At 39.0% G+C, this 27,854-nt stretch overlaps 2 protein-coding genes across 6 annotated transcripts in view; both read left to right on the forward strand.

Moving 5' to 3' along the window:
- CSDE1 (cold shock domain containing E1) overlaps window positions 1-9,008 on the forward strand; it is a 36,802-nt gene extending 27,794 nt beyond the window's left edge. For all 4 annotated transcript variants that reach the window (XM_029227387.1, XM_029227386.1, XM_029227388.1 and 1 more), the window contains 7 exons: window positions 317-492; window positions 1,343-1,455; window positions 2,458-2,577; window positions 5,440-5,618; window positions 6,468-6,631; window positions 7,196-7,328; window positions 7,698-9,008. In XM_029227387.1, the coding sequence (XP_029083220.1) occupies window positions 317-492; window positions 1,343-1,455; window positions 2,458-2,577; window positions 5,440-5,618; window positions 6,468-6,631; window positions 7,196-7,328; window positions 7,698-7,745 (933 nt within the window). In that variant the 3' untranslated portion in view covers window positions 7,746-9,008. The remainder of the gene's footprint in view (window positions 1-316; window positions 493-1,342; window positions 1,456-2,457; window positions 2,578-5,439; window positions 5,619-6,467; window positions 6,632-7,195; window positions 7,329-7,697) is intronic.
- NRAS (NRAS proto-oncogene, GTPase) lies at window positions 8,540-19,231 on the forward strand. Of its 2 annotated transcripts, XM_029227390.1 has the most exons (7): window positions 8,540-9,262; window positions 9,762-9,889; window positions 11,928-12,106; window positions 14,412-14,571; window positions 15,137-15,260; window positions 15,570-15,611; window positions 15,719-19,231. In XM_029227390.1, exons 2-5 carry the CDS (start codon window positions 9,779-9,781, stop codon window positions 15,254-15,256), a joined length of 570 nt encoding a protein of 189 aa, XP_029083223.1. In that variant the 5' UTR covers window positions 8,540-9,262; window positions 9,762-9,778; the 3' UTR covers window positions 15,257-15,260; window positions 15,570-15,611; window positions 15,719-19,231. The 2 variants fall into 2 exon arrangements, with proteins under 2 accessions (XP_029083223.1, XP_029083224.1); XM_029227391.1 differs by lacking the exon at window positions 15,570-15,611 and having other exon boundaries at window positions 9,154-9,262; window positions 15,719-19,226.
- The last annotated feature ends 8,623 nt before the right edge of the window (window positions 19,232-27,854 follow it).

The following is a 27,854-nucleotide window of genomic DNA, read 5'->3' on the forward strand; positions in this document are numbered from 1 at the left end:
CTGAAGCATTATCAAAATAAAACCACGCCAAAGGTTTTTATGTTGCTGTTCATTTTTGTCATACTTAATATGTCTGGTTTTCCAGTTGACGTCCTTTAGAGAAATTAAGAATCTATAAGGAATACACACTGGAGAGCAAAACTTGATCCTTGTGAAAAGTGGAATGAGAAGTAGAAGTGATAGTTCTGGTGAATATCTGTTCCATCAGAGTATTTATAAAAAGGATATTTAGAGTGGAAAGCAAGGTCTGGGGGAGTTGTCATTTCCACTTGGCGTGAAATGACATGATATTAATGAGCATCGTTATTTTTCACAGGTTGAATTTAGTATTAGTGACAAACAGAGGCCTGGACAGCAGATTGCAACTTGTGTGCGACTCTTAGGTCGTAATTCCAACTCCAAGAGGCTCTTGGGTTATGTGGCAACTTTGAAGGATAATTTTGGATTTATTGAAACAGCCAATCATGATAAGGAAATCTTTTTCCATTACAGGTGAGGAATGCCTTTTAGGAACTTAGAGCTTACAATCCATAATCCATTCTTTGGTTTTGGAGTCAAAAACATTAGTATTGGGTAGTTATGTATTTTTTAATCTCAGATTTCATTATTGGTGAAATTTTGGCAATATATAAAGTTAACTGTCTACCTCTATATAGAAAACAAGTGGTCAAAAGATACAGAAAGACGTGTACCTGCTTTGAACATTGGATAGGAGCCTTTCTGCTTCAGTAAAAGAATATAGTTTTGGGCTTCCCTGGTGGCGCAGTGGTTGAGAGTCCACCTGCCGATGCAGGGGACACGGGTTCATGCCCCGGTCCAGGAAGATCCCACATGCCGCAGAATGGCTGGGCCCGTGAGCCATGGCCGCTGAGCCTGCGCGTCCGGAGCCTGTGCTCTGCAACGCAAGAGGCCACAACAGTGAGAGGCCCGCGTACCGCAAAAAAAAAAAAAAAAAAAAAAAAGCTTTAAAAGATACAGTTCTATGTGTTGCTACCAGAGAGTTGTATATTTCATTTGGTGTTATAGTATAGTGGTTAAGAGCATGGGCTCTTAGAACCGTACAGTTCCAGTTTGAATCCAGGCTCTGCTACTTAGTACCTGTGTAAGTTTTATCGAATGAAAATAACCTCCTGTCATCTTAGTTTCATTATCTTGAAGCTGAGGATAATGGTACCTCTTCATAGGATGTTTCTGAAGATTACATGAGTCAGTGCTTAAAACAGTATCCAGCTTAAGTAAGCACACCATGAATATTATAATAGAAGAAATAAAGGGTACTTGCTACTGTTGATGTTTGTGGTAAATACTTTTTCAAATGTCATTTCCTTTCTCTCCCCTGCAGTGAGTTCTCTGGTGATGTTGATAGCCTGGAACTGGGGGACATGGTCGAGTACAGCTTGTCCAAAGGAAAAGGCAACAAAGTCAGTGCAGAAAAAGTGAACAAAACACACTCAGGTAATGAATTGTGACTTCTGATTATTAGGCCTATGTTTTGGGTAGGGAGGGTGAGGGGTAGGGTAGGAGAGGGAGAGAAAAGCCTACTGTTCTAGATCAGTGTTTCTTCAGGTATGATCCCCAGATCCAGCAGCATCACCTGGCTACTTGTTAGAAATACAAGTTGTCTGACCCCACCCGAGACCTACCAAAACTTTGGAGATGGGCAGTCTGTTTTAACAAATCCTTCAGGTGGTTCTGATGAACACTGAAGTTTGAGAACCATTGTTCTAGATTTTCTAGGTCATTTGCTTTGAGTTTATTATCAGTTCAATATCTCTTTTTAAAAATAACCCCAAGATAATAAATCTCCATGGGATTGGGGGAGGAGGCATTCCTCTAGAAGACGGTTTTGGAGAAGAATGAGTTTAAATGTGAAGAATAATGGCAACTTAAGGAAATCGTTGCTGTTTAGGGTCTTTGACTTTTAAAAGGCCTACAACTTACTTTTTTGGCTTTCGTGTAAACTCACCAAATAATACTTTTTCTTGGTGTTATTCTAGAGAAATGGGAGCTAAGAACATTCATTCAGTTTAATAAATGTTTTAGAAACTGGGGGTGCAGCAGTGAAGAAATATGACAGATTGGCAAAAAAGATCAGTGAAATATCGGATACAGTACGTTCAGAAAGATACTAAGATAAAATAAATTGGGGAAGTATATAAGTATTGGAGTTAGCAATACTTGTAGAGACCAAGGAAGGCCTCACTAAAAAGGTGATATTTGGTCATGTGGAAAAGGTGAGAGAGCAAGACATGTTTAAATATGTATACTTATTAAGTCTTTAAACATCTTTATTTTAATAGTAGTTTAGAAGTATTGCATTTCAGGACTGGCAGACAACCAGCCAACCCTCTGTTAATGTTTGTTCTGTTAATGTTCGCTTTTTTTTTTGGTCCTATGCAATAGAGTTTAAATAAAATTGTTGAGGTCTCGAGAGGTATACATGCTTTTGTTTTGTAGTGAATGGCATTACTGAGGAAGCTGATCCCACCATCTACTCTGGTAAAGTCATTCGCCCCTTGAGGAGTGTCGATCCAACACAGACTGAGTACCAAGGAATGATTGAGATCATGGACGAAGGTAAGAGCATCGCTATCAGATTGTTTTGAAATTTGCCTTACCTTCAGATGAGTGCGTCGAAGATTTTAAAATATGGTAGGGTGGCAGTTATTTTCAAATTCCTTAAAAACTGAATCAAGGAAAAGTGATTTTATTCCCACAGTACTTGGTTTTTATTTTTTATATCCCTTGGAAATGAGATCAGCCTGGGTTTATGTTGTGAACAAATGACTGCTGTGGAGCATATGGCTGATATGTGAGCTACTAACTCTGAGTTATATTGAAATAGACTGAGAACAAAATCTCACACTAAAAATATGCATTTAATGTTTGATAATCAGACATTCAAGTTGGCTGGGTTTAGTACAACTTTGCAGTTTTCCTCTGTTATTCACTGGTTATTTACATCAGATTAACACAGTTTCCTAGTAACTGTTCAATTCTATAAACATTTTTGCCTCCTGTAAAAGTTTACTGTATCTGTTACTTAATAGCCAGGGTTCCATGGGGATCCTACTACTTTTCTCTAGGTCAAGGGCCCCTACATTTTCATTTCCTGCCTTTTTCTCCCCATCTTTGACAACTCCCTGAGTCCTGGTGTCATCCCTTACCCCAAACAATTAACGCCAGAAAGACCAACTTTGTGCATAAAGTAAGTTTGCAGTAGAAATGTTAGTAGGGAACACTGGATGATTAATACAGCAGAATTACCATAATGATGGGGTTGATGAGAGGATTTGAAATTCTAACCAAAGACGATAGCTTGGCTCACAAAGGGAATAAATCTTGTGTCATCTAGGAGTCATAGGAGAACATAAAGTGGGGAAGAGAAGGTCATTTGAGAGAAGGAAATGAGCCTTGATGAACATGTTCCTTTACTACATGAGGTTCTTAGAAATTTCTGTTTTTAATAGAATCAGTACCCTAATACACACATCTCCAAATATGAATTGACTTTGTAGGAAGTCAGTCTTAAACTAATGCCATGGTGACACCATATCCTTAAAAGGGCCACGAGGGTATGGGCAACTAACTTAAACTCGTGAGGTAATATCAAAGTGCCCCATTTCCTCCTCTGTATCATGCACCCTTTTATTTACTTTTGCATTCCCACCCCCAATCCACTTAATTCTTCAACACTGGCTATTTGATAGTCTAAAAGCAAGGTTTTGTGGAAAAGGAAACTTTCCTGAAATCTCTAAGCCTAGAGTTTTCTGCGACTAGAAAGGTCACTTTTCCCCACTTGGTGGTGAGAATAGCTCTTTTATTTAGGAATACAGCTAACCCAATATAAGACCATGGGTTTTAGAGCCAGACAGACCTAGATCTGAATACCAGCTCTTCCACTTCTAGCTGTACAACCTAAGTCAAATTAATTAAATCTTTACTAGCTTAGTTTCTTTGGGGTTTTTTTTTTTTTGGTTTTTTTTTTTTTTTTTAATTTATCTTATTTTTGGCTGCTTTGGGTCTTCGTTGCTGCACGCGGGCTTTCTCTAGAGGAGGCAAGCGGGGGCTACTCTTCGGTGCACGAGCTTCTCATAGTGGTGGCTTCTCTTTGAGGAGCATGGGCTCTAGGCACGTGGGCTTCAGTAGTTGCGGCTCACGGGCTCTAGAGCGCAGGCTCAGTAGTTGTGGCACATGGGCTTAGTTGTTCCATGGCATGTGGAATCTTCCCGGACCAGGGCTTGAACTCGTGTCCCCTACATTGGCAGGCAGATTCTTAACCACTGCGCCACCAGGGAAGCCCCAGTTTCTTCATTTTTAAAATGAGGATAATATCTTCAACCTCAGAATATTCTATAAAGATTAAATATGCATTAGTATAAGTGTTTAATAAATAGTGGTTACTGCTAGTACCACTAACTCAGTCTAGCTGTCTTTAGTATTTCTGCATGACTTGATCTATTGGAAATCTCTCCTCAAAGTTTTTAGTTCCCGTAAGTTTGAGAAGAAAATCTTCACTTACCCCCTGTAATCATCAAGAGAACGGTTAAAAGCATTCCCAGTTTTGAAGCTTCGTCTTCCATCTAATGTTTTTCCCCTCTTTTCCACCTTCGTTGATTCAGTGAATTCACCATCCAGGGGAACTGATAGGCATCTGGATGGACTCTTTGGCCTGGTTTTTATCCATAGCCTGCACTGATCTCCAGCCAACTTTTTACTCTGGGGCAGAGCTCAGCAAATAAGATAGCTTGTTTTTATAAATAAAGTTTGGTTGAAACACAACCAAGACTGTTTACATACTGTCTTTGATTTCTTTCTCACTGCAACAGCAAAGTTGAGTCATCATGACAGAGACAGGATCCTACAAGACTAAAATATTTACTGTCTGGCCCTTTAAGAAAAAGTGTGATGGGCCCTGATCTAGAAGAAAGGTAACTGTAGGTTTGAGGGAGCCACAATCAGAACAAAGAAAGGAGGTGGAATGCCAAGAAATGATTTATCTATTTTGCGTTTTTGCCTGTGCCTGGCTTGTTTAATGCCCAGTCGGGTATGGATCAGAAATGTGTTTGACTGGCTCATATTGTGAACTTGGGAAGAAGATAATCCAGTGGATCATGTTAGCAACCCATAGAGCTTTTTAAAAGCTCAAAGGTAATGAGATTGTGAGTGCTAGTGTTTTGTTTTTTTTTTTCCCCATAAATGTGGTTTAAAACTGTTCATTAGCTAGTAAGGTGATAATGAGTTACAAGTTCTCATTTGTTTTTGTGGTAGTATTTAGCATTCAGGATTTTATTGGAGCTTTAAAGTAGAATTTCTTAGGTATAAAAAAAGTCTTCCTAGTGAATATATTTTTAGCAAATTAAAAATTCATTAGGACCATCAGCAGGGGGCTGTCATGAAATATTAGCTTTTAGACTTTGTACCTGTTTCTCCTTACAGGGGATATGAAAGGTGAGGTCTATCCATTTGGCATAGTTGGGATGGCCAACAAAGGGGATTGCCTACAGAAAGGGGAGAGCGTCAAGTTCCAGTTGTGTGTCTTGGGCCAAAATGCACAGACTATGGCCTACAACATCACACCCCTGCGTAGGGCCACAGTGGAGTGTGTGAAAGATCAGGTAAGTGGTTATATCTCTTGATCTGAATTTGATCCTTTTATGAGTTGGTAACCAAAACCTTGAAAATTTTTCAGCCCAGGGGGAACCATCAACATTCATTTGGTTTTTATTTCCACTTTACCCCCCTTTTCAGTGATTTGAAGTAGCTTATTAAAAACACAGAGAAAACCACATGGAAAGAAAAAACGGCAATAGTAGCAAAAGGAAAGTAAGAATAGTATTAATAGCTAACACAATGGGGAAAATAAGTTTGGAGTGAGATTTCCAGAATAGAAAGACTATAGTTTTTCATACTTGAGCTCAGAACTTCTTTTACAGGCCACACAAAGAAAGAAACCATGTGTAGAAGTGTTCATAAAATAAGCTTCGGGCAAACAAAACTATTCCTGGTACTCAAATCTCAAGGAAATCTCTCTGAGTCCTCAGAGAGGACATTTTTTGGTATCAGTACAGTGACTAACATTTTGTATGGCTGTTTCTAATAATGCCATAACCCAGCTTAATAATTTTGGAAGGTATCAAAACAATGCATATGTTCAAGTAACAGCTTCCTAATGATTTTGCTTAATTCAGAAGCGTAGTTCATACAATATATGTAGGCACAAGGTAACCTTTCTTTGTTTCTCAGGCTATGATAGAGTGGATGGCAGTGGTTTCAAAGATACATTTCTTCCCTGACAAGTTTTGCAGACCCATATGCTGTTGTTATAGCCCAGGCAGCGAGCATCAGCACTGACGCCACATTTTATAAACCCTACTAGCTAGGGGCAAATTGTGCTTCATTCAAAGTGAGTTTCTTTTCCCTGCTGTGTGGTATGTCTTCTTTATGCTGTCTTTTTAAAATTTCAGTTTGGCTTCATTAACTATGAAGTAGGAGATAGCAAGAAGCTCTTTTTCCATGTGAAAGAAGTTCAGGATGGCATTGAGCTACAGGCAGGAGATGAGGTGGAATTCTCAGTGATTTTTAATCAGCGCACTGGCAAGTGCAGTGCTTGTAATGTTTGGCGAGTCTGGTGAGTTCTTTGTTGTTGTTGATTAGTAACCTCCCTGGACTGTCTCTTTCGTAATCTCTGCTTTATCATATTTTTTCACTTTTCCATCACTGCTTTTTTTTTAATCCTCTTCTGCCACTTTCTGGTTATTTCTTCATTGTCTAAATTTTGTAGTTTAGCATTTCTGGCACTATGTTTTTGTTTTGTTTTAATAACAAAATAGCATGAGAGGAGCTGGGAGTCTCTGGAAATATTTCTTCATATTTTCCTTTTCTAATGTTTTTCCATACCTGCTACATTGTTTTATGTGTCTGTGGAACTGGTTTTCTGGTTGCAGACCAGTCTAGGGATGACCCTCACCCAAATGATTCTTCCAGCTCCTAAGCAGTAATAAACATTGAGTTCAGAATAAAAACATAAACTTGTCTGCCCTGTCTTGCTAGTTAGTTAGTTGGCTAGGTGAGGCAAGAGTCTCCCCTCATTAAAACTGAGTCATTTGGGTAGTTAGGTAGAAGACACACTCCTCTGCATGTACTTTTCTTCCCACCAAGTGTTGCTTCTTCTCACCTATTGACTTTGTTACAGCGAGGGCCCCAAGGCTGTTGCAGCTCCACGACCTGATAGGTTGGTCAATCGCTTGAAGAACATCACCCTGGATGATGCCAGTGCTCCTCGCCTAATGGTTCTTCGTCAGCCAAGGGGACCAGATAACTCAATGGTATGAGGGCATACAAGGTTTTGGGCGGATGGGGGCAACTGATAGACTAGCATACTACTTGAGAACCTATTTTAGCAGAACTCAAAGAGCTTACTTTTACCAAGGTGCTTCAGTATTGCTGTCATAACTAGTTAGCATCCCTGCACATTGGTTCAGCCCCTAACGTAATGGTTGCTTACAGTAAGAGGAACATTTCTTGGTGTTCCTGATACTTTGAACATAGTTTAGGAAGGCTTACTATAGATTTCCTCCTCTGCAAAAGAATTGGTGGTGATTGAGAGTAATGCTTTGGTAGTCCCTTTTGGAATTGTGAATGTACAATGATTGTCATACACCCAGGTCATTAACTGCAATTTTATTTCCTCACAGGGATTTGGTGCCGAAAGAAAGATCCGTCAAGCTGGTGTCATTGACTAACCACATCCACAAAGCACATCATTAATCCACTATGATCAAGTTGGGGGGATTCTGGTGAAGGGTTCTGAATATCTCCCTCTTCATCCCTCCCAAAATCTGGAATACTTATTCTATTGAGCTGTTACACCAGTTTTAACACCTTCCTCGTGTTATGTTTAAAAAAATAAATAAATTTAAGAAAACCATTTTAAAATTATGCACAGTTGCAGCCTGGACAACTTAAGGTGGCGCCTTATAGAATCAATTTTAGGAGCTTTATTTGGTGCATTTAACGCAACTGGTAATTGCAAAATCCACTTCTGCCTGTGTAAGTGAAAAATATAGACTGTTACCTTGTTGGCCCTATGAAATTCTGCACTTGATACTTAGTATATATACTCTACCTTCATTACTTTTGGCAAGATGTTCTGCCTTAGCACTCAGTTGCATTCTTTTTCCTTTTCTTTTCTGTTCATTATGCTTTAATTCTGAGGACCATATGATGGTAGAATATATTAAAAATTACAAAAATTTGTATAGGCAAACCAGTTCTTTAAGTTGATGGCCAAATGTTAAAATGTTATTTTTCATATCATTTATAATCTTATCCCAGTCCACGTAATGAAGTTTGGTTAGATTTCAGTGAAAATTATCTTCCAGGGTAGTTCCCCCCACCCCCCCGATGGGGGTTGTAACTTTACCACAATTAGTATATATGGTGCAGAATTTCATGCAAATGAGGTGTGCCAGCAGTGTGATAATTTAAACGTATTTAAAAACAAAAGGATGAATGCACAAACTTGCTGCTTAGATCACTGCAGCTTCTAGGACCCAGTTTCTTTTACTGATTTCAAAACAAAACAAAAACAAACAAAAAATAATAAAAAAGTTGTGCCTGAAATGAATCTTGTTTTTTTTATAAGTAGCCGCCTGGTTCCTGTGTCCTGTAAAAAGTACAGGCACTTGACCCTTGGTGTAGCTTCTGTTCGGCTTTATATCATGGGAAAGGATTGGTCTGGTTTCTTGGCCCTCATCTTGAATTGGCCACGTACGGGGTCCCTGGCCAGTGGACTGAAGGCTTTGTCTAAGATGACAAGGGTCAGCTCAGGGGATGTGGGGGAGGGTGTTTTATCTTCCCCGTTGTCGTTTGAGGTTTTGATCTTCTCTGGGTAAAGAGGCCATTTATCTTTGTAAACACGTTAACACTTTTGCTTTCTCCAGTTTTCTGTTAATGGCGAAAGAATGGAAGCGAATAAAGTTTTACTGATTTTTGAGACACTAGCACCTAGCGCTTTCATTATTAAAACGTCCTGTATGGGAGGGGCGGGTCTGGGTGCGGCCTGCCGCGTGACTCCTGGGTCGGAGGCCCACGTGGCCGGGGCGGGGACTCCGGCGCCTGGGGCGCCGACTGATTGCGTAGCGGGCGGGGCCGGAAGTGCCGCTCCCTGGTGGGGGCTGTTCATGGCGGTTCCGGGGTCTCCAACATTTTTCCCGGTTGTGGTCCAAATCTGTCCGAAGCGGAGGCAGTGGAGCTTGAGGTAAGGGTCTGGCGTGTGTAGCGTTCGACTTTGGAGCATGCTGACGACTCCTTGTTGCCAGGAATCGAGCGGAATCTACGAGCTGGAGACAAAGGCCCTGGGCCGGGGGTCCTTCGTTTTGAGCCCTACGGGGGAGTTCTTTGGAGACAGGCGGGATAGAGAGAAGGGGAGACGGTCTGGATTCCGCCCCCCCAGAGCTCAGAAGATTTAAGGGAGTAGGAAGGGGGGTTTTCTTTACCTTAGGCTGAGGGCGGGGCCCAAGGGCTATTGAAAAATAGACGAGGGTGGGGGTAGCTAGAAGACTAGTCCAGAATTCTGAGATCCACAGTAACCTGCAAGTATTTTTGCACTCCTGAATCACTTTGAGAACCAAGTGGCGATGAACGTGTACGGAACCAATACATTTCAGACTCTGGTTTTAGTTACTGTTGATTACAGAAAGCTCTGAAGTACTGTAGATATGGTTCGACAGTTAACCCTAATTGCTGCTTTCCCACAGGTTCTTGCTGGTGTGAAATGACTGAGTACAAACTGGTGGTGGTTGGAGCAGGTGGTGTTGGGAAAAGCGCACTGACAATCCAGCTGATCCAGAACCACTTTGTAGATGAATATGATCCCACCATAGAGGTGAGGCCCAGAGGCAGTCCGCTGACCATACCTCTCTCTTTCGGTTTACTCTTAACCCATTCCCTTTCCCATACCTTTCACCTATTCCTTAGCTAAAGGAATAATCAGGAGAGAAAATAAAAGTTATTTGGGGCACTGTGTTCAGTAATACAATAAGTAAAGCTTTACCTGTTTTTGGAGAAGAGTTCACTTTTATTAGCTACTGATGATTTTCTAAAAAGTTTACAGTTTTTAACAGTTTTGAAAACGGTTACAAACTCAGTGTTGGACTCATTTAGTTTCTCCACATATGACAGCTCCGTTAAAAAGAAACACAGGTCATAGAATACCTGAATGATAGCAGGATGGAGATAAAGGATTCAGAGATCTGAGTGTTTCTTAGCCACTTGAAGCAGCTGAGACTGTGGGTTGGGGAAGAAAGAGCATGAGATTTTGAGTCACTGTGCCTAGGAATACAGTCCCTGTTTGCAGTTAGCTATATGATAGTGAGCAAATCACTTTTCTCATCTATTAAATTACCATAAACCTGTCTTGCCTGACACCCAGGGGATGTTGTGAAAAATCAAAATACGTTAAATTTTTGTGGATGCTAACGCACTGTGTAATTATATAAAGTTTCTGTTGTTTTTGTGGGAGTTCACGTTATAGATGGGCTTCAGTAAATGTCATCTAAAGTCCTTTAAGTAAAGAGTTTGTAATCTTATTCAGTTTAGAAATGTCTAACTCTAGAGATTATTTTAATCCACATCCTGGTCTTCGTACCACCCAGCCATTGAGTGTTTAATGCAAGCTAACTCTAATATAGCCATTATTAAAAATTAGTCATTAGTCCTTGGCAAAGTTTTATTTTAGGCTTACCAGCTTTAGTATTAATGGTTAGAACATTTTTCAGAGTTTTGTTTTATTTGTTTGCGAGGTAATTTACATAAGGTATATAAATCTTACATCTATAGCTCAGTGGCTTTAAATTTGTGTACACTTACGTAACCGCCGCATAGATAAAAATATAGACTATTTCCAGTGCCCAAGAGAGTTCTCTCATGCCCCTTTCTAGTCAGTAAACCCCCCTATCCTGCCAGGAAATGACCACTTCTCTGACTTCTATTATCATAAATTAGTTTGACTAAAACCTATCTTTATCATTTTAATTTTGCTTATTTCCTCAGAACACTCATACATTTGACCCTATTTCATGCTTTAAGGAAATTTGGACAATGTGAATTCTATGTTAATTTGAAAGTATATTACAGTCCCGCAATGGCGTGAGTTACAGAGGCGCTGTTCGATGCAAATGGGCTGGCAAACTATGTTGCATACTGTTTCTGGAGCCAGATCTTTACTAAGTGTGATGAGGTTATTTTCTTTGAACTGAATTCCCAGAACATAAATATTAAAATACAAGTAAAATTTTTGCCTTAGAGTCAAATTGAAATTTTTTTTTTTAATATGATCTATGCATGTCTATCTTTCCAAGGAATTAATGTAACTATACCACGTTTGGAACCTTTAGGAATTTGATTCAGGAATATTCCCCAGAGATACAGTCTGTCATGATGAGAAAAATATTTTGATATTATAACCTTGTCTGAAATAAAAGGTATTTGTGTATTTAATCATAAACACAAAAGATAGTGCATCCTGGACCAAGTTATAATTGGTGGAGGTATGTTTAGAATTGTAAATGGACAATAAACAACTCAAAGAAGAAGTACAGTTCATACTTCAGTGAACGTAATCTCTAGTCTAAGTGCGGTAGAACTGTCTTTTCAATTACCATGTTTTCTTCATCTTTTCCAGGAACAGAGTGACCACATTTTCCTTTCTATAGGCATATAGCATTTGGGGCTTTTTTCCTAGGGTGACATTAAGTACTTTCTGTTTGTGATTATATATCAGCAGTTTGAGGGACAAACCAAAGAGACAGAATTGGACTTGGTTAGGAGCTTATTTAACCTTAGCAATAGCATTGCATTCCCTGTGATTTTTAATAAAAATGGAATCTCCCTCTCTCCCTGCCCCCCTCCCCTCCACACCCCAGGATTCTTACCGAAAACAGGTGGTTATAGATGGTGAAACCTGTCTGTTGGACATACTGGATACAGCTGGACAAGAGGAGTACAGTGCCATGAGAGACCAATACATGAGGACAGGCGAAGGCTTCCTTTGTGTATTTGCCATCAATAATAGCAAATCATTTGCAGATATTAACCTCTACAGGTACTAGGAGCATTGTTTTTTCTGAAAGGATGATCTTTAAGTGTGTTCTGAAGTTTTGGGGTGAGAATGAGGATACCACACTAGGGAAGATGCAATTTTTTCATTATGAAAAGAATTGCTTTTAGGTTGTGACATTGAGAATCTGGGGTTATTACTGAAAGTTAATACTGGAGTTTATTTTATATAAGCTAGTATGTCTAGAATGCCTGATAATACATAAATGAAGCTTGCTTGCTAATGGGAGTGATTCAGAACTAGAGGTATTATGAGAGACCACAGAGAGGAAAACACCTCTGAGAAACATTCTTCAGTAAGTAATAGAGAAGATAGCGGGAAGAAACAAATGGGGGGAGGGGGGTTAGATAAAGATGAAAGCAAGGCAAAGGGGGGTTAGATAAAGATGATCTTTCTCCACAGAACCTTAAAGTTTCAAAGCTCAGTTGGACCATAAAAATTCTAATACAACATTCTTATTTTACAGAAACAAAGTTCAGAAGGTGGTTTGTTAGGTTTTCATAGTCATGATTATTATTCATAGCAGAGCCAGGACCAAAAACCCAGGGCTCCTTTTTCTTAGCTCTGTGTTCTTTAGGCAGAATAATATAATGGCTAAGAATACAGACTCTGCCTGGGTTGAAACTTGGCTCCATCATCTCTTAGCCATGGAACTTTGGGGCAAACTACTAAATCGCTGGGCCTCAGTTTCCTTATCTATAATGTGGAGATGGTAGTACCTACCAAGAGTTGCTCTGAAAATTAAACGAGTTAATAAATATGTGAATCACTCAGAGCAGTGTTTAGCACAGAGTAAATGCTACACAAGCGTTCTGCCTGTAGCCTGAGTCTTGGTGTATGCTCCATCCATATGACGATGTCGACTCTCAGAAACAAACTAGTCTAAAACTGGTTTTCTTCCCCTAAACCTGCTCTACTTTCCATTTTCTCTCTGCAGTTAATAGCAGCACTTAATAAAATGCTTAGCACTTGGCAAGCACCAAAAAACTATTTGCTGAATTTCTAGAAATCGTTTTTCTCCTTAGGTTGTCTTATATTATCCCTTCACATAGGTTACTGCCATCACACCAAAGCTCAGTTCTGCAGCTAGCCAGTGAAATGCATTTCAAGTACATGACTTTGTATGTAATCCCAGGGTAGAGTCTAGAGCAGTGCTGTGCAGTATGGTAGCCACAAACCATATGTGGTTTAAATTTAAATTCGTTAAAATTGGGCTTCCCTGGTGGTGCAGTGGTTGAGAGTCTGCCTCCCAGTGCAGGGGACATGGGTTCAAGCCCTGATCCGGGAAGATCCCACAGGCCGTGGAGCAGCTAAACCTGTGCGCCACAACTACTGAGCCTGTGTGCCACAACTACTGAAGCCCGTGCACCCAGAGCCTGTGCTCCACAACAAGAGAAGCCACTGCAATGAGAAGCCTGCACAGCACAACAAAGGGTAGCCCCTGCTTGCCACAGCAACAAAGACCCAACACAGCCAAAAATAAATTTATTTTTAAAAAAATAAATAAATTTATTTTAAAATAAATAAATTCATTAAAATTAAACAACTTAAAAATCAGTTCGTGGGCCCCATTAGCAACTGACTTTTCAGGTGTTCAGTAGCTTCACATGACTAGCATATATAGTTGGACAGTGCAGCTAGAGAACATTTCCATCATCATAATAAGTCCTATTGGACAGGGTTGATCAAGAGAATCTGGAACAGTAGTTTCCAAACTGCTGTGTGGTATGTCTTACTTGTCATTGAAGAGAGAACTGTCAGTTGGGAGTTCCAAATCCTTTAGTCCCCTGTTAATAAGAGCAGTTCTGGTGTTTCCTATTTTATATCTTGGACTTCCAGCTATAATTTGTTTGAAGAAAATGTTTGGACACCACGCATCTAGAGAAGTGGATAGACTGTCTTTCATTAAATACTGTCACTCTCAAGAGAGCTTCAAAAAGTTATTTGGAAGCAGTAAGATTTACTTTTTATACTTCAGACCTTAACCTGGAGTGTGATTTCGAGTTGCTATTTAACTCCAGAGCCAAGCTTTTTGGAGACTCAAGGAGCCTAACAGGGACATGTGTCAAGGTAGAAGGTGAACTGGTACTTGGCTTCCCTGCGGCTGCTGCATCGAGTCTACACCAGTCTTCTTAGTATGCAAGGCCTTTTATAAGTAGAAAAAAAGTGAAACTCAGTATAGAAGCTAATAGGGCTAGGTGAAATTTGCTAGATTTTCTTTTTTTCCCTAGCTGTTTATTCCTTCCTAAACGTTTATTCTTCTGTTATGATAACATATTCCCTTTTTTAGGGAACAGATTAAGCGTGTAAAAGACTCAGATGATGTACCTATGGTGCTAGTAGGAAACAAGTGTGATTTGCCAACAAGGACAGTTGACACAAAACAAGCCCATGAACTGGCCAAGAGTTATGGGATTCCATTCATTGAAACCTCAGCCAAGACCAGACAGGTATAGTACAGCTTTTAGCATCTGGCAAGGGTTTATTTAAGGCAGAAAAGTTTGATTGATTGACTCTTCACTAGAGACGTGATCCACATTCTTTGCTGTTTTGGATTTTTTTAATACTGTTCTATTTTTTTAATCTTCAGTTTAAACCCAAAATGAATTTATTAATATTCAAGTGTGGTTTCTTTTTTACTCATGCAAGTTAACATGCACAAATATTTCTAAAATGAAGACCCTTGATTAAAGATACTTAAAACATTAGTCCTTCATCCATCAACACCAGCTACTATTTAAGGCATAGGCCCTCCTGAATGGAATCTTTAGATCTGGTAGTTCTGTATGTCCCATGTTATCCATTTTCCTTTACTTAAATGTTTTCTTTGCAGAAAGTGCTATTGTATATCATCCTGCTAATGTGACTCAATAGGAATGCTGAATCAGCCTATTTTATCAGCTAATAATTTAATAATTGCAATTTTAAATCCACATAAAGAAGTACAAATGAGAGAGAACTTACAACTTGGGTTGTGTCTGTTAAGCTGTCTTTATCATTTTCTCTCTTTTATAGGGTGTTGAAGATGCCTTTTACACACTGGTAAGAGAAATACGTCAGTACCGAATGAAAAAACTCAACAGCAGTGATGATGGGACTCAAGGTTGTATGGGATTGCCATGTGTAGTGATGTAACAAGGTGAGCATGTGGTCTCTTGCCATAATTATAAACATTATTTAGGCAATTTGGAGGAGTGTTGCTATTATCTTTTCTGTGTTGCTATTTAACAGAGTTTCTGCTCACTTACAACTGTAAAATAAAGAACTTTCCTTATGGCACCCTTTCTGAGAGTACCACAGCCTAAACTGTTAAAACATTTAATTATTTTACAGACTGTTAAATTTTCAATAATATTAGAAATTAGAAGACATTGTTTATGAAATGTATTACCAGGAGCTTGAAGGATCACTACATGATGATGACATGGTGTGTATTCTTTTCTCATAGATACTTTTAAAGTTCTAGCATCAGAAAAGAGCCACCGTCAAGGTAGGACGGGTTTGGAAACGAATGTATTATCATTTATGTTGATTTTGTAACCTTGTCTTTCTAATACTCTCTATGTACCATTTATACAGTTTCCATCTTTATTTCAGCTGCACTGACACCTTGGTCCTGACTTCCCTGGAGGAGAAGTATTGCTGTTGCTATCTTCAGTCTCACAAAGAAGCTCCTGCGATTTCCCCAACTCTCAGTAGATCAGTATAATATTCTCTATTTGAGAAGTTCTCAGAGTAACTACCTCCTCACTTGGTTGTCTGACCAGAGAAATGAACCTCTTGTTACTCCCAGTATTTCTCCACCCTGGGTTCTCCCCGAGCACACACAAACCAACCTCCACCACCCCAGGTTTTTCATCTGAAAAGCAATTAATGCTCTGAAACAGAGAACCAAACTGTAGAAACATGAAATTCTGTAGAAAACAATGTCTTGAGCTCTGAAGTAGCAACTGCTGGTGATTTTTATTTTCCTTTTTACTGTTGAACTTGGAACTATGTTGGTTTTTGGAGAAATGTCATAAATTACTGTTTTGCTGAGAATATAGTTAATGTTGCTGTTTGGTTTGTTTGTAATGTTATCAGCTATATTCTATAAACTGGCATCTGCTCTGTATTCAGAAATACAAAAGTGAATACTGACTTTTTTGAGTCTATCCTCGTCTTCTCGACTTTCTTGTAATTAAATCTGACTTTCACAATGAAGTGCCTTTTTCCTGGAAGTGGTTTGTAGACTTCCTTTACAATACTTCGGTGGAATAGATGTCTTAGAAACTGTTATACATGAAAATGATTGTGTGAGATATGTCTGTGACCCGTCTAGCTTTGAGGGAAAGATATACCAATATGATAGCAGATGCCATTTCTTACATGTATAAAGTTAATTTTCTAGAGACCTGTTTTGGGGCTCTCCCAAGAGAAGGGTGAGACTATAAATGATTAGGAATAATTTTGCTTACTTTTTACCTAGTCTCCACTTTTTTTTTGTTTTGGTAGTTTACTACCTGCAAAATGTATATAATTTGTTTCTTCTAGCTTACTGATAATCTAATGTTCAATGAACTTCCATTCATATTTAAATTTGGGTCATAGCACAAAGTCTATATTTGCAGGTGTTCAAAATTATAAAATTAGATGCAGGTTTATTTAATAGCTGTGATCAATGATTCTCAAGCCTCAAATATGTTAATAGACAAATTTTCACTGCATATCATGGTAAATATTCATGTATATAATTGCCCTCGGTCCCCTTCTCACCCCATCCCCTGTCCTTCACCCCATAGCAGTGGCTTGATTATTTCAGTTGAGTAAAGCGTGGTGCTAATAGACCAGGGTCACAGTTTCAAAACTTCAGTGAGCCAGTTAGCATCACAGAGAGAGAAATTCTTCCACATTTGCTCATTGCACCATTAATTCCAGCTTAGTAGTTTTGCCAGATGCATGTGGTTAGTCCTGCAAGGAGAGAAGAGGTCAGTTAGCACAAATTCTTAACCATGACTGGAAAAACTTGTTATCCTGAGAAGGGTCAGCTTAGAAGTCTTTATAAATAAAGGATCTAGACTCTGTTTTTAGCTACATGGAAACCAAATTAAGCCAATATTTTTTCTCATGTTTTTGAGAATGAGGATACCTCAGATCAAAATTTTTAAATTTTCCTTTATTCATAATGTTCTTTGAGGGTTTAAAACGGGATGTTGATTAATTAGTCTGGGCATACCAGATAAGCTGATGAGTTTGTTCTTGTTCTGAACAAGAAGTAGCCTTTGGATTGGAATTGCTGTTTGAGAAGGGAATAGAGAATATAAGTAATAGTTATGAGGATTTGGAGGCTTGGCTTTTCCATTTGCAGATAATATCCTGATAATTCTAATGAGTAATAGACTTGGATAACTTTTGATGAAAGAATACTTCCAAAACGACCACTTCCTGTTCTCGTCTTCTAATGTGTAAATACTTACTGAGGTCCTCTTCTAATATGAATTTTCATTTATTAAGCAAATTTCACATTGCCTTGAAATGAATTCGGAAGAGAAGAAAAAACATAATGTACCCAGAGAATGAAAAACCCAGAGAGTTGTGCTCCTTCGTGTTAATTCTGAGAGCTTTCACAGTCCACGCCGGTAAACAGAAACTCTCTGCCACTTTGCTTCTGCTCCCCTTGGAGCATTGCTCTCATTTTCTTGAGGATAGATGGAGACTTGTCACCTCAGTTGTCATTGTCTTCCTCTTCTTCTTTTGTCTATGTGACTGACTGTGTGATTCTTATGAATGTCAAATTGGGGGTAAAAAATAACTCATTTTAGACTCTTGTGCCCATTACCCTTGTATGTTTGTATCTTTTAGTTTTCTCAAGTATGTTCTAAGCACAGAAGTATCTAAATGGGGCCAAAATTCAGACTTGAAAATGTTCTTTTAATAGCTTCTTAAAGAGCCACACTTTGGTATGAATTTTGGCACAGTAGAGTGACAAACTGACAGTTAAAACGCTGAATAACTTCAGTTAGTGTGGTATCAGATAGTTTTTAGAATATGTTTGTGATTGCTGAAAACAATTACAGTTTACCTCAAAATCTGGAAGTCTCTTTCCCCAAGTTAAGTGCCTGGCCAGCTGTCATAAATTACATATTACTTTATGTCTGTTTGTTTCTTAAAGGTTGTACATTCAAGATTGTGAAAATAAGGTGTTCTGTGTGAAGGCTGCCATGCCTGTGTGTAAATGAATCTGTTGAGTGCTGTATTTGCTCCAACAGCTTACTATAGAATGCTACTTGGTCATATCGTACTTATTACAGTTTTCACTTCAGGAGTGTAATAGGTAAAATTATCCTCAATCTGTATTGTAGTGGGCCCCATGTTTAGTCTTTCATCATCCTTTAAACTGCTGTGAATTTTTTGTCTTGACTTGAAAGCAAGGATAGAGAAACACTTTAAAGAGATAGTCTGGTTTTTTTCCATTCCGGAATTTGTGAGCATAGTCATGTTTTGCTTTACATTTACAGTCATGAACTCTTAAGCTGGCAGCTACAACCAAGAACCAAAAAAGGGTGCATTCTGCTTCTTGTAATTCATCTCTGCTAATAAATTATAAGAAGCAAGGATAATTAAATTAGAGAAAGTATTTAATTTGGGTGGTTTCTATAAACAAGAGACTATAATTCTTGTACATTATTTTCATCTTTGCTGTTTCTTTAAGAAACCTAATGTGCCACGAAATTATTTTAAGGTGTTTCTTATAAGAATTGTTTTTAAAGTGTTCTTGTTATCAGAGTAATTGTAGATATATTTCAAAATATAACTGGTAATTTTTAAAGGCCTGAGTACTGACCTAAGAAGCAATTGTATGAATTCTCTGGAGGCAAGGGAGGATCTCAGTGGAAGTTGTATGACTTTTATATTTCTGTGCCATTAAATATAGGTAAAAAATGTCAATTGTGCAGTTCTGCTGTTTCAACAGGAACTATTGGCCTCCTTGGCCCTAAATGAAAGGGCTGATATTTTAAGTTGACTATTTTATTGTAAATTAATCCATTCTAATTTTTAAAACTTTGGTTGAATATTTTTCTTGTTAAATGTTTGAAAAATAAAAACTGGAAGTTCTTTGCTTAGTCATAATTGCTTTTACCACTGATTGCCTTTATTGAAAGTTAATATTTAATTCAGACGTTTGGATGTGACATTTGGACAATATTGGAAGATCTGAGTTCCTCATTTTGTCTCAGTATAAAATATGTCAGAGCCTGCTTTATTATGTCGGGGTGATTCAAACCTGTATGGCAGATTCTCACACATTAACATGAAGTGCTAAAAACTACCATTGGATCTTTTGGTCTATTTTTGTACTGCTCTACAGTCTACCAATCTTGGTGTAGGTTTGAGAGCGTTAAGTCTAGGAGCCAGAGAACATGGGCTCCAACTATAATTTTACTACTCTAGCCAATAGTTTCCTCATTTTGCAAAATAGGGAAGTTGAAATAGGATATCTCAGATTTCCCAGTCCTAATTAAGGAGATATAAAAGAATGATTTCAAACCTAGGCTTTTTCTTTTTTTATTTTTATAATTATTTATTTATTTTTGGCTGCATTGGGTCTTCGTTGCTGCGTGCGGGCCTTTCTCTAGTTGCAGCGAGCAGGGGCTACTCTTCGTTGTGGTGCGCGGGATTCTCATTGCGGTGGCTTCTCTTGCAGAGCACGGCCTCTAGGCGCGCGGGCTTCAGTAGTTGTGGCTCACGGGCTCTAGAGCGCAGGCTCAGTAGTTGTGGCGCACGGGCTTAGTTGCTCCGCAGCGAGTGGTATCTTCCCGGACCAGGGCTAGAACCCTTGTCCCCCTGCATTGGCAGGCGGATTCTTAACCACTGCGCCACCAGGGAAGCCCAAACCTAGGCTTTTTCAGTCAACACTGGAATAGTGTGCTTATGAGGACCTTGATTCATTCTACCAAAGACATCAATTTTTTTTTCACTTTTTTCTTAAAAAAGGCAGAAATGTGGATCATTAGTATTTGACTGAATTAAGCTTAAGGAAACCAAATTTAAGCAACAGGATACTGTTTCTAGCTACTAGGATGAGTGTAAATATTTTAGATTGTAAAATGTACATGAAAAACAGAATTATGGACTGGTGTATCTAAAACAGATTTCCTCCTAAGTTGGTCACCTATGCCTCACGTCAGATCTTTTGTTCTTCTAATATTTGACACCCTGATAACTGAGAAAGAGGAAAGGAGGAAAGGATATTATCTTACTGATGATAGCTGCTGTTCCGCTTGGCAAGATGAAGCTATAGAAAGACAAACAATGGAAAAGTAGCTAAGGAAACTTGTTTATTTGGAATATGAGGGGACCTCCTATGCATCTCTGTGCTATTAAGGTTTCTGTTCTCAGAACAAGCAATTCTCAAGGTCATTAAGAGGCCAACAGAATCGCATGAGTTGTTTGATATCCATAAATACATGTAAAGGGGCCAAGAGTTCGTGCTAGTGATCATTTTGCAAAACCACTTAGGACACATTTCAGATTATGTCCAGCTCCATGACTTGAGAGCACAGAGAAGCAGTGTCCAGTATCCAAAGGGGAAGGGTATGGTTTGTAATGCTTTCAGTATAACCCTGGGCAATGAAATGTGGTCCTATACCTTAATAAAAGAAAACTGGAACCCTAGGAACATCTGAAATACAGATAATAAATACCCTTTGCAGTGCCAAAAGGAACATCAAAGGTTCAGATTCAGGAACTGGGAGTAAACCTAGTGAATTAATCATTCTTATCTGGAGACATTGTATTCATGACTGACTTTGTGCTTGCACCAAAATAGTCTGCTTATTAACCTATAGTGGGGAGGGGGGAGATGTTCTTTGTCAACTTAATGTTTAATCTCTTCTTAAAACTAGTGTAAATACAGATTGCCATCAATTTGGAGGCACCGTATAAAGAGAACAAGGCGTAGTGCCTGCAATATTGGGGGTTAAAGTGATATTAAATGTTTCTAAAGATAGAGGCAGCTACCTGCCTAACCTGGGAGTATGTGGTTGGAACTGAGCAGTTGCCTACTAGAGCCTTCAGATGCAGTAGGCTGAAATATTATCCAGGCTAGGAAAAGCAATCTTCTAGAATGGCTACTGTGGAAATAATAAAATTGGCACTATTGACACTTGCTGGAGGAGCTTGAGATGTGTGAATTTTGTATGATATTTGTCTGAAGGAAAACTGCACACTATTTTAAAACATCTTGGTGTAAATCAATTCTCCACATGGACAATTGAGACCCAACATTAAAAAAAAATGTTTTTATTCATTGGAATGAAGTTTAAAGACATCTTGAAAATTAGATCAAGAAACCTCATAAGTTTATGCTTGTTTTGCCTGTGAATTTGAGGAGTTTGACATACGATATTAAAGCCTAGCAAGGCACATGAACTGAAGTTACCAAGGCCTGTTGCCCCATCGTTCTATAGCTGGTGTGACATTTCCTCTCAGAGAAACACATTTGGATTCCACTAGGAGGCATAGCCACATGCCCTAACAGAATGTTTTTGTTTCGTTGGCTCAGTACGTTTTCCTTATGACTTTCCTTCCTAACCCACGTAGCAGGTTTTTATTGAACCTACTATGTGCCTAAATGCTGTGCTGCTCTGGGCATACAGCAGTGAGCCACATAGGCTGGCTCCTCATTCGTCTTTTATATTGCATTGAGGAGAGATCTCGAAAACAAAAATTTCTTAGTTGCAATTTGGTGATTGTTTCAAAGGAGAAGGATATTGTTTACTGAGGCATAACTTGCTTATCCTCACTCTTCCAGTTGTCGCCCTCATGACACTGCCCAGGGTCACCTCCTACCCAATTTTTCTGTGAATAACCAAGGCTACCCAAGATGCACAGAGCCTGTCTCATGCCTCATTGCCACTTGGGTCTCTCCTTTTCAAGTCAAGGCTCTCATAAAAGGAAACTGTATATTGCTTCACAATTTCAAAGTGCTCTTACATAAATCTCGTTTAACCCTCCACAAAAGCCATGTAAAAGAGGAATGGTCTACATTTTACTGATGTGAATCCTGTAAAATTAGATGGGTTTATTCCAGGTTTGAACCTAGGTCTTCTGACTTCAGATACTGTGCTCTTTTTGGTTCACTAGTGCAATTGACCCTTGAACAACATGGGTTTGAAGTGGGCAGGTACACTTTTAAGCAGATTTTTTTTCAACAGTAAATACTACAGTACTACACTCTAAGGTTGGTTGAATCCAGGGATACAGAGGAATCGCGGATACTGAGGGCTGATTGTAAGTTATAGACGGGTTGTCGACTTCATGGAGAGTAGGCGCCCCTAAGGCCTGCATTGTTCAAGGGTCAACTGTAGCTTTCAAACCATGCTGCTCAAAGCCCTTGGAGTATGGTAAAGGAGATTTCCGGGAAAGCCTGAGTGATCAGGGCTCTGCTCGTGTTCCCTTGTCCTTCAACCCAGGCTCCACTTTCATCTGTTTGGGGGTGGGGTTATTTTGGCATATTATCCAGATATTTCATTTTTATAATCTTAAATATCAAGAATGACAATTTTTAATTCAACTACCTGAAGTTTTGTATGAATTGACCTTGTGTTTCAAGTAGTCAATTTTATTAATTTTATAAGAGTAGTAACAGAACCTGGTTTTTAAAAAATAGAAAAAAATTGGAAACCACACATAGAATTACTTAACATTTACACAAAGTTAATCACTTTAAACTTCTGTTGTTGTTCTGTCATCTTTTGTGGTGATTTTTATGCACAGAGTCACATGCTGTGTGTGTGTGTGTGTGTGTAAGATTGAATCATCTAGTGTTCTGTACCTTACTCATTTCACTTAATAACATAAATTGCACACCTTTTCTAAGCCAGCATATTTACAACAACATCTTTCTTTTGAAAACTATATAGTACTGTAATTTATATAACCTTTTCTCTGCTGACAAACACATGGGCTGTTTTTTATTTGATGGTTGATTGTTTTGTCATATCAAATATCATTATATTCAACATATATTTGCCAGTATATGCATAGAGCAAATTCCCACAAAATAGTTGGGTTTACACTTGATGCATTTTTAATTTTTTTTAATTTTTAATTTTTTTTTTTACTTGACTGTGCCGGGGCTTAGTTGCAGCATGCTTGTGGTATGTGGGATATTTTTTTTTTTTTTTTTAGTTGCAGTATGCGAGATCTAGTTCCCTGAACTTGGGAGTGCAGAGTCTCAACCACTGGACCACCAGGGAAGTCCCCAATCCATTTTTTATTTTAATGCATATGGCCTTAATTGTCTTCCAGATACTGTTTTATCAAGAGATTCCTTCCAACAGTGCATGAGAAGATGTTTTATCCCAGACCCTAGGCAGCCCTGGGATATATCAAAATTTCAAACTCTTACCAGATTAATAGGTAAACTGTGATATTTTTGTCTACTGTCCAACTTGCATATCTTTAACTATAAGCACTTTCATTTGTTTTTCATTTTAGGCTTCCACTCAAGATGTAGTTTGAAGATTCCATAAGTAAAAGTTTAAACACCCCTTGACTTCGATCTACTCCTACAACCATCTGTCAAGCTGGGAATCACTATACTGCATCCTCATGTCTAGTCCAGAACTCTAGGCACAATCACGGTCATTGCACAGCTAAGCAAGAGGGAGGCCGTAAATGACACCATGGTTAAGAGCCCCGACACAGGAGCCATAATTCCTGGGCTTAAATCCCATCTCTACCACTTAAACAACTGTGAGACCTTGGGCAAGTCAGTCTCTGTACCTGAATTTCTTCAACTGTAAAATGGAGGTAATAATAGTTCCTCAAAAGACTGTTGTGAAAATTAAATGAATTAATATATGTTAAACAACAACAACAACCTTGGAACAGTGTTGAGCACTGTTATTATTGCACAGACCCCACGGCATGCCTCCCTCTCTCTCCTGACAGAATGCAGTGTACTTTTGATGTTTAGATTGCTTTGTTAAAAGCAAATTGCTGAATTTTAGTTCCATGCAAGAGGCAGGAAACAAAGTCAGTTTGTCTCACGGAAAAGGATGAGTCTTACGAAGTTGACTTCTTTATTTTTAGGCATGTATGGGAAATTATGGCTGACAGGGAAATGAAACTAAATACAGTAAAATACCATAAGATTTCAGAATTTGATTATATTCCAAACTAAAACTCATTCCTTAGGTTTAAGGTAACTTTTATATACCTCTAGCAGGGTGACAAAAATAGTCCATAGTTGCTGCTGGCAAAAGGACTGTATTCCAAACCAGAGGTTGTAATGAACTCAGAACTGCTGCCACTGAAGCAATGTTACAAAGGGTTACGCTCATCCTGAAAGTTTACTACTGGTAGCCCCGAGCCCCATAGAACGCTTTGGCATCTAAACCATGAGTGACTGTGAGGGCATGGAGGAGGGTGGGGTGAAGAGCAGGTTGGAAAGGGCTGGGCCCTCCCAGCAGGTTTCACAGCAGGGACAGAAACCTGCTATAGTAGAATAGAAGAAGGGCTTTCTGGACAAAAAAGCCAGGCAGCAGTGATTGCCTGTGCACAGCTCATTCCTGTTAAGTGTCTGTCATCTCCTTCCTGTAGAGCCTCAGGTTACAGGTATCTCTAACTTGATAAAATACAATAAATCTCCGCTTTAAAAAATAGTTTGTAGGGCTTCCCTGGTGGCACAGTGGTTGAGAGTCCGCCTGCCGATGCAGGGGACACGGGTTCGTGCCCCGGCCTGGGAAGATCCCATATGCCATGGAGCAGCTGGGCCCGTGAGCCATGGCCGCTGAGCCTGTGCGTCCAGAGCCTGTGCTCCGCAACGGGAGAGGCCACAACAGTGAGAGGCCCGCGAACCGCACAAAAAAAAAAAAAAAAAAATAGTTTGTAAATTTGTTATTTGGAACTCTGAATGTTTTCCATTGGAATAATGTTCTAAATGATGGGAAGCATCTGGGTAAGCTCCAACCAATGTAGTCCATAATTTGGATGAAATATTCACATTAACAATTTTTAAAAGACATAGAAAATAATGGTTTTAGAAAATAATGATTTTCTTTTGCCAAAAACTAAAGCAAAAATAGAATTAAATGAGACTAGTTTATATACTGATGCTTGAAGAAAAACCTAGTCTAATTACAGAAAAAGAATGAGTAGATAGACTTGTCCCACTTATAGACTTGTCCCATTTAACTTCTGGACATTTTTCCTTAAGGGCTGTAGATGATAATAGGACCAGAATATGTTTTGTTTTGCTTTAAGTTCAGTTTTTTAATGACAAAAATAATACTTGTTCATGGTAGAAAATGCAAACAAGAAAAAAGAGAAAAGTAAAATATTGCCATCATTCCACTGCCCAGACAGAACGCTGGTATAAGTTGTCCAGGCTGTTTTCAACGTCTATATTGATACATAAATTAAATGCCTTTCTTTTTTTTTTAATGAAAACAAGATTATACTATGTATACATCCTTGTAAAATGCTTTTTCACTTAATAAAAATCTTTGAATGTTTTCCAGGTTAATATATATTCATCTACTCATCATGTTAATGACTGAATGGTATTTTATATTATGGTTGTACCGTACTTTAATCAATCTTCTATTGCAGTTGTTCCTACTTTTAAAAAAATATTTATTTGGCTGTTTTGGGTCTTTGTTGCAGCGTGCGGGCTCTTCATTGCGGCACTCGGGCTTCTCTAGCTGTGGCGTGCAGGCTGCAGAGCTCGTGGGCTCAGTAGTTGCAGCGCTCAGGCTTAGTTGCCCCGCTACATGTGGGATTTTAGTTCCCCGACGAGGGATCAAACCCACGTCCCCTGCATTGGAAGGTGGATTCTTAACCACTGGACCACGAGGGAAGTCCCTGTTCCTACTTTTTGACTCTTATAAGTTTGGCTACAATTAACATTATTGAAACATATCTTTGAGCACTTGTATAATTTTCTTAAGATAAAGTCATAAATATTAAATTGTTTTATCAATGGATAAGCATATTTTTAAAGGTTTTTGATAAATATTTTGCCAAATTTCCTTCCAGAAAGGCTAAAATCTTACACTTTCACCAACCACATGAGTGTCTGTTTCCCCATATATTAAACATTGAGTATTATCAAGAAACTGGTTCTTTTTTATAATCAAATTCACTTCAAAATGTGTGGGAAAACAAAAATAAACTGTAAATTAAAAAAAAATGGAGTGTTACAATATATGCAGTTTTAGAAACTCTTCATAGTATAATCAATCATATTTTCTTACCTGTATCAGGTGGAATTCCCCAAAAGATGGCAGTTTCTTAAGATCTTTTCATTTTTAATTTGATGGTAAAGCCTTGAAATTTGTCCTGCACTTTTCCCCACTACTTACACCTACCAACATTTGTCTGGACATTTCTACCTGCTAACAACTTTATAATCCTTAATTTACTTACTCGGTGAATCAGGAATATTAAAACTTATACAGGCCTTGACTACCCCAAACACTACCCCCACATCTCAGAGTGTCTCTGTCTGCATTCTTCTCCCCTCCTCCACTCCAGACTCAGCGATAAAGCACCTCTCCTCTCTTCCAGGTTCTTCCTCCACCTGGGTCTTGCTTCTACCTCCTTGCATGTCCTCCAAGACTGGAAACTTGTTCTGACCCGTAGTTTCCACTCTCTTTATATGTTTACTTTCCTCCATCTACTTGTTTCTGCCCCTAGAATTCTATAAATCTGCTCCTTTGACCCTAGTTCCCTCTAGTTATCATTCTATTTTTTCTCCTTCCACTGTCTGCCAACATCATTAGGAAAGAGGAGTCTCCACCTTCCTCAGTTCCCATCCACTTTTCAACTCACAACCATCAAGCCTCCTCTACTCTCATGGCTCCTCTAAAGCTTCTCAAACAGGGGCTTCCCTGGCAGTCCAGTGGTTAAGACTCCATGCTTCCATTGCAGGGGGTGTGGGTTCAATCCCTGGTCAGGGAACTAAGATGCCACGTGGTGTGGCAAAAATAAATCAATAAATACAGAGGTGGGAGAAGAGGCCCTTGAACAGCTTCCAGTTTCCACACCTTTTCATCTGCAACCTTGAAGCCATGCTCAGTACCCCCCTCACCATCCCACAGTCAATGATTGATCATGATGAGGGTATAGAGTTGGATCAATTCTGCTCAGTCCTGAATTCCTATAATGGCAGTCTTTTTGGGGAGCTCCCCATTGACCTGGCCAAGACTTTTTCAGATTACAATCTGAGGCTCTTCAGTCCCAACCATACTGAACTAATTGCAGTTCCACAGGTGGGTCATGAATTCTTGAAAAGAGTGCATTTATGAAAAAGGGTTTGGACTGTAAAATGGGTGGGTGTATGAAAAATGTTTGAGGGGGCATCAGTGGGGTAAGACCATGAAGTAGCGAGGATGATCCCATAGGTTCGAGGAACTTTGTTTTCTCTGTAGTGCTCTATAGTGATAGGGAAATTTATTCAAGAAGTTCGGCCATTTGTATGGATAAAGTCTTTCATGATCCAGTAGAGACTTGTGTGAGGTATCTAAAAATCTATACTACTAATCTAAACAGTTCTGAGAAGTGATCTACTCCTGTCCTCCATTATAGGATTGACTGAAAACCATCTCTCGTCACTAGAAATAACCTTGTCTTGTTTTCTTCATAACACCCATTACTACCTAAAATTATTGTGTATTGCCCATTAGAATATAAGCAGAGGCCTTGTCTCTCTTGTTCACTAAATGGCATTGCTCAGGACAGTGTC

This window comes from Monodon monoceros, unplaced genomic scaffold, assembly GCF_005190385.1.
Source record: "Monodon monoceros isolate NGI ecotype Baffin Bay Population unplaced genomic scaffold, NGI_Narwhal_1 Super_Scaffold_18, whole genome shotgun sequence".
NCBI lineage: Eukaryota > Metazoa > Chordata > Mammalia > Artiodactyla > Monodontidae > Monodon > Monodon monoceros.

What these genes read in the sequence shown, in the direction of transcription:
- NRAS (XM_029227390.1), top strand. Translation starts at nt 9,779, where the DNA reads ATGACTGAGTACAAACTGGTGGTGGTTGGAGCAGGTGGTGTTGGGAAA. An exon ending in AATATGATCCCACCATAGAG is followed by an intron (nt 9,890 to 11,927) that starts GTGAGGCCCAGA and finishes TCCACACCCCAG; the next exon opens with GATTCTTACCGAAAACAGGT. An exon ending in CCTCAGCCAAGACCAGACAG is followed by an intron (nt 14,572 to 15,136) that starts GTATAGTACAGC and finishes TCTCTTTTATAG; the next exon opens with GGTGTTGAAGATGCCTTTTA.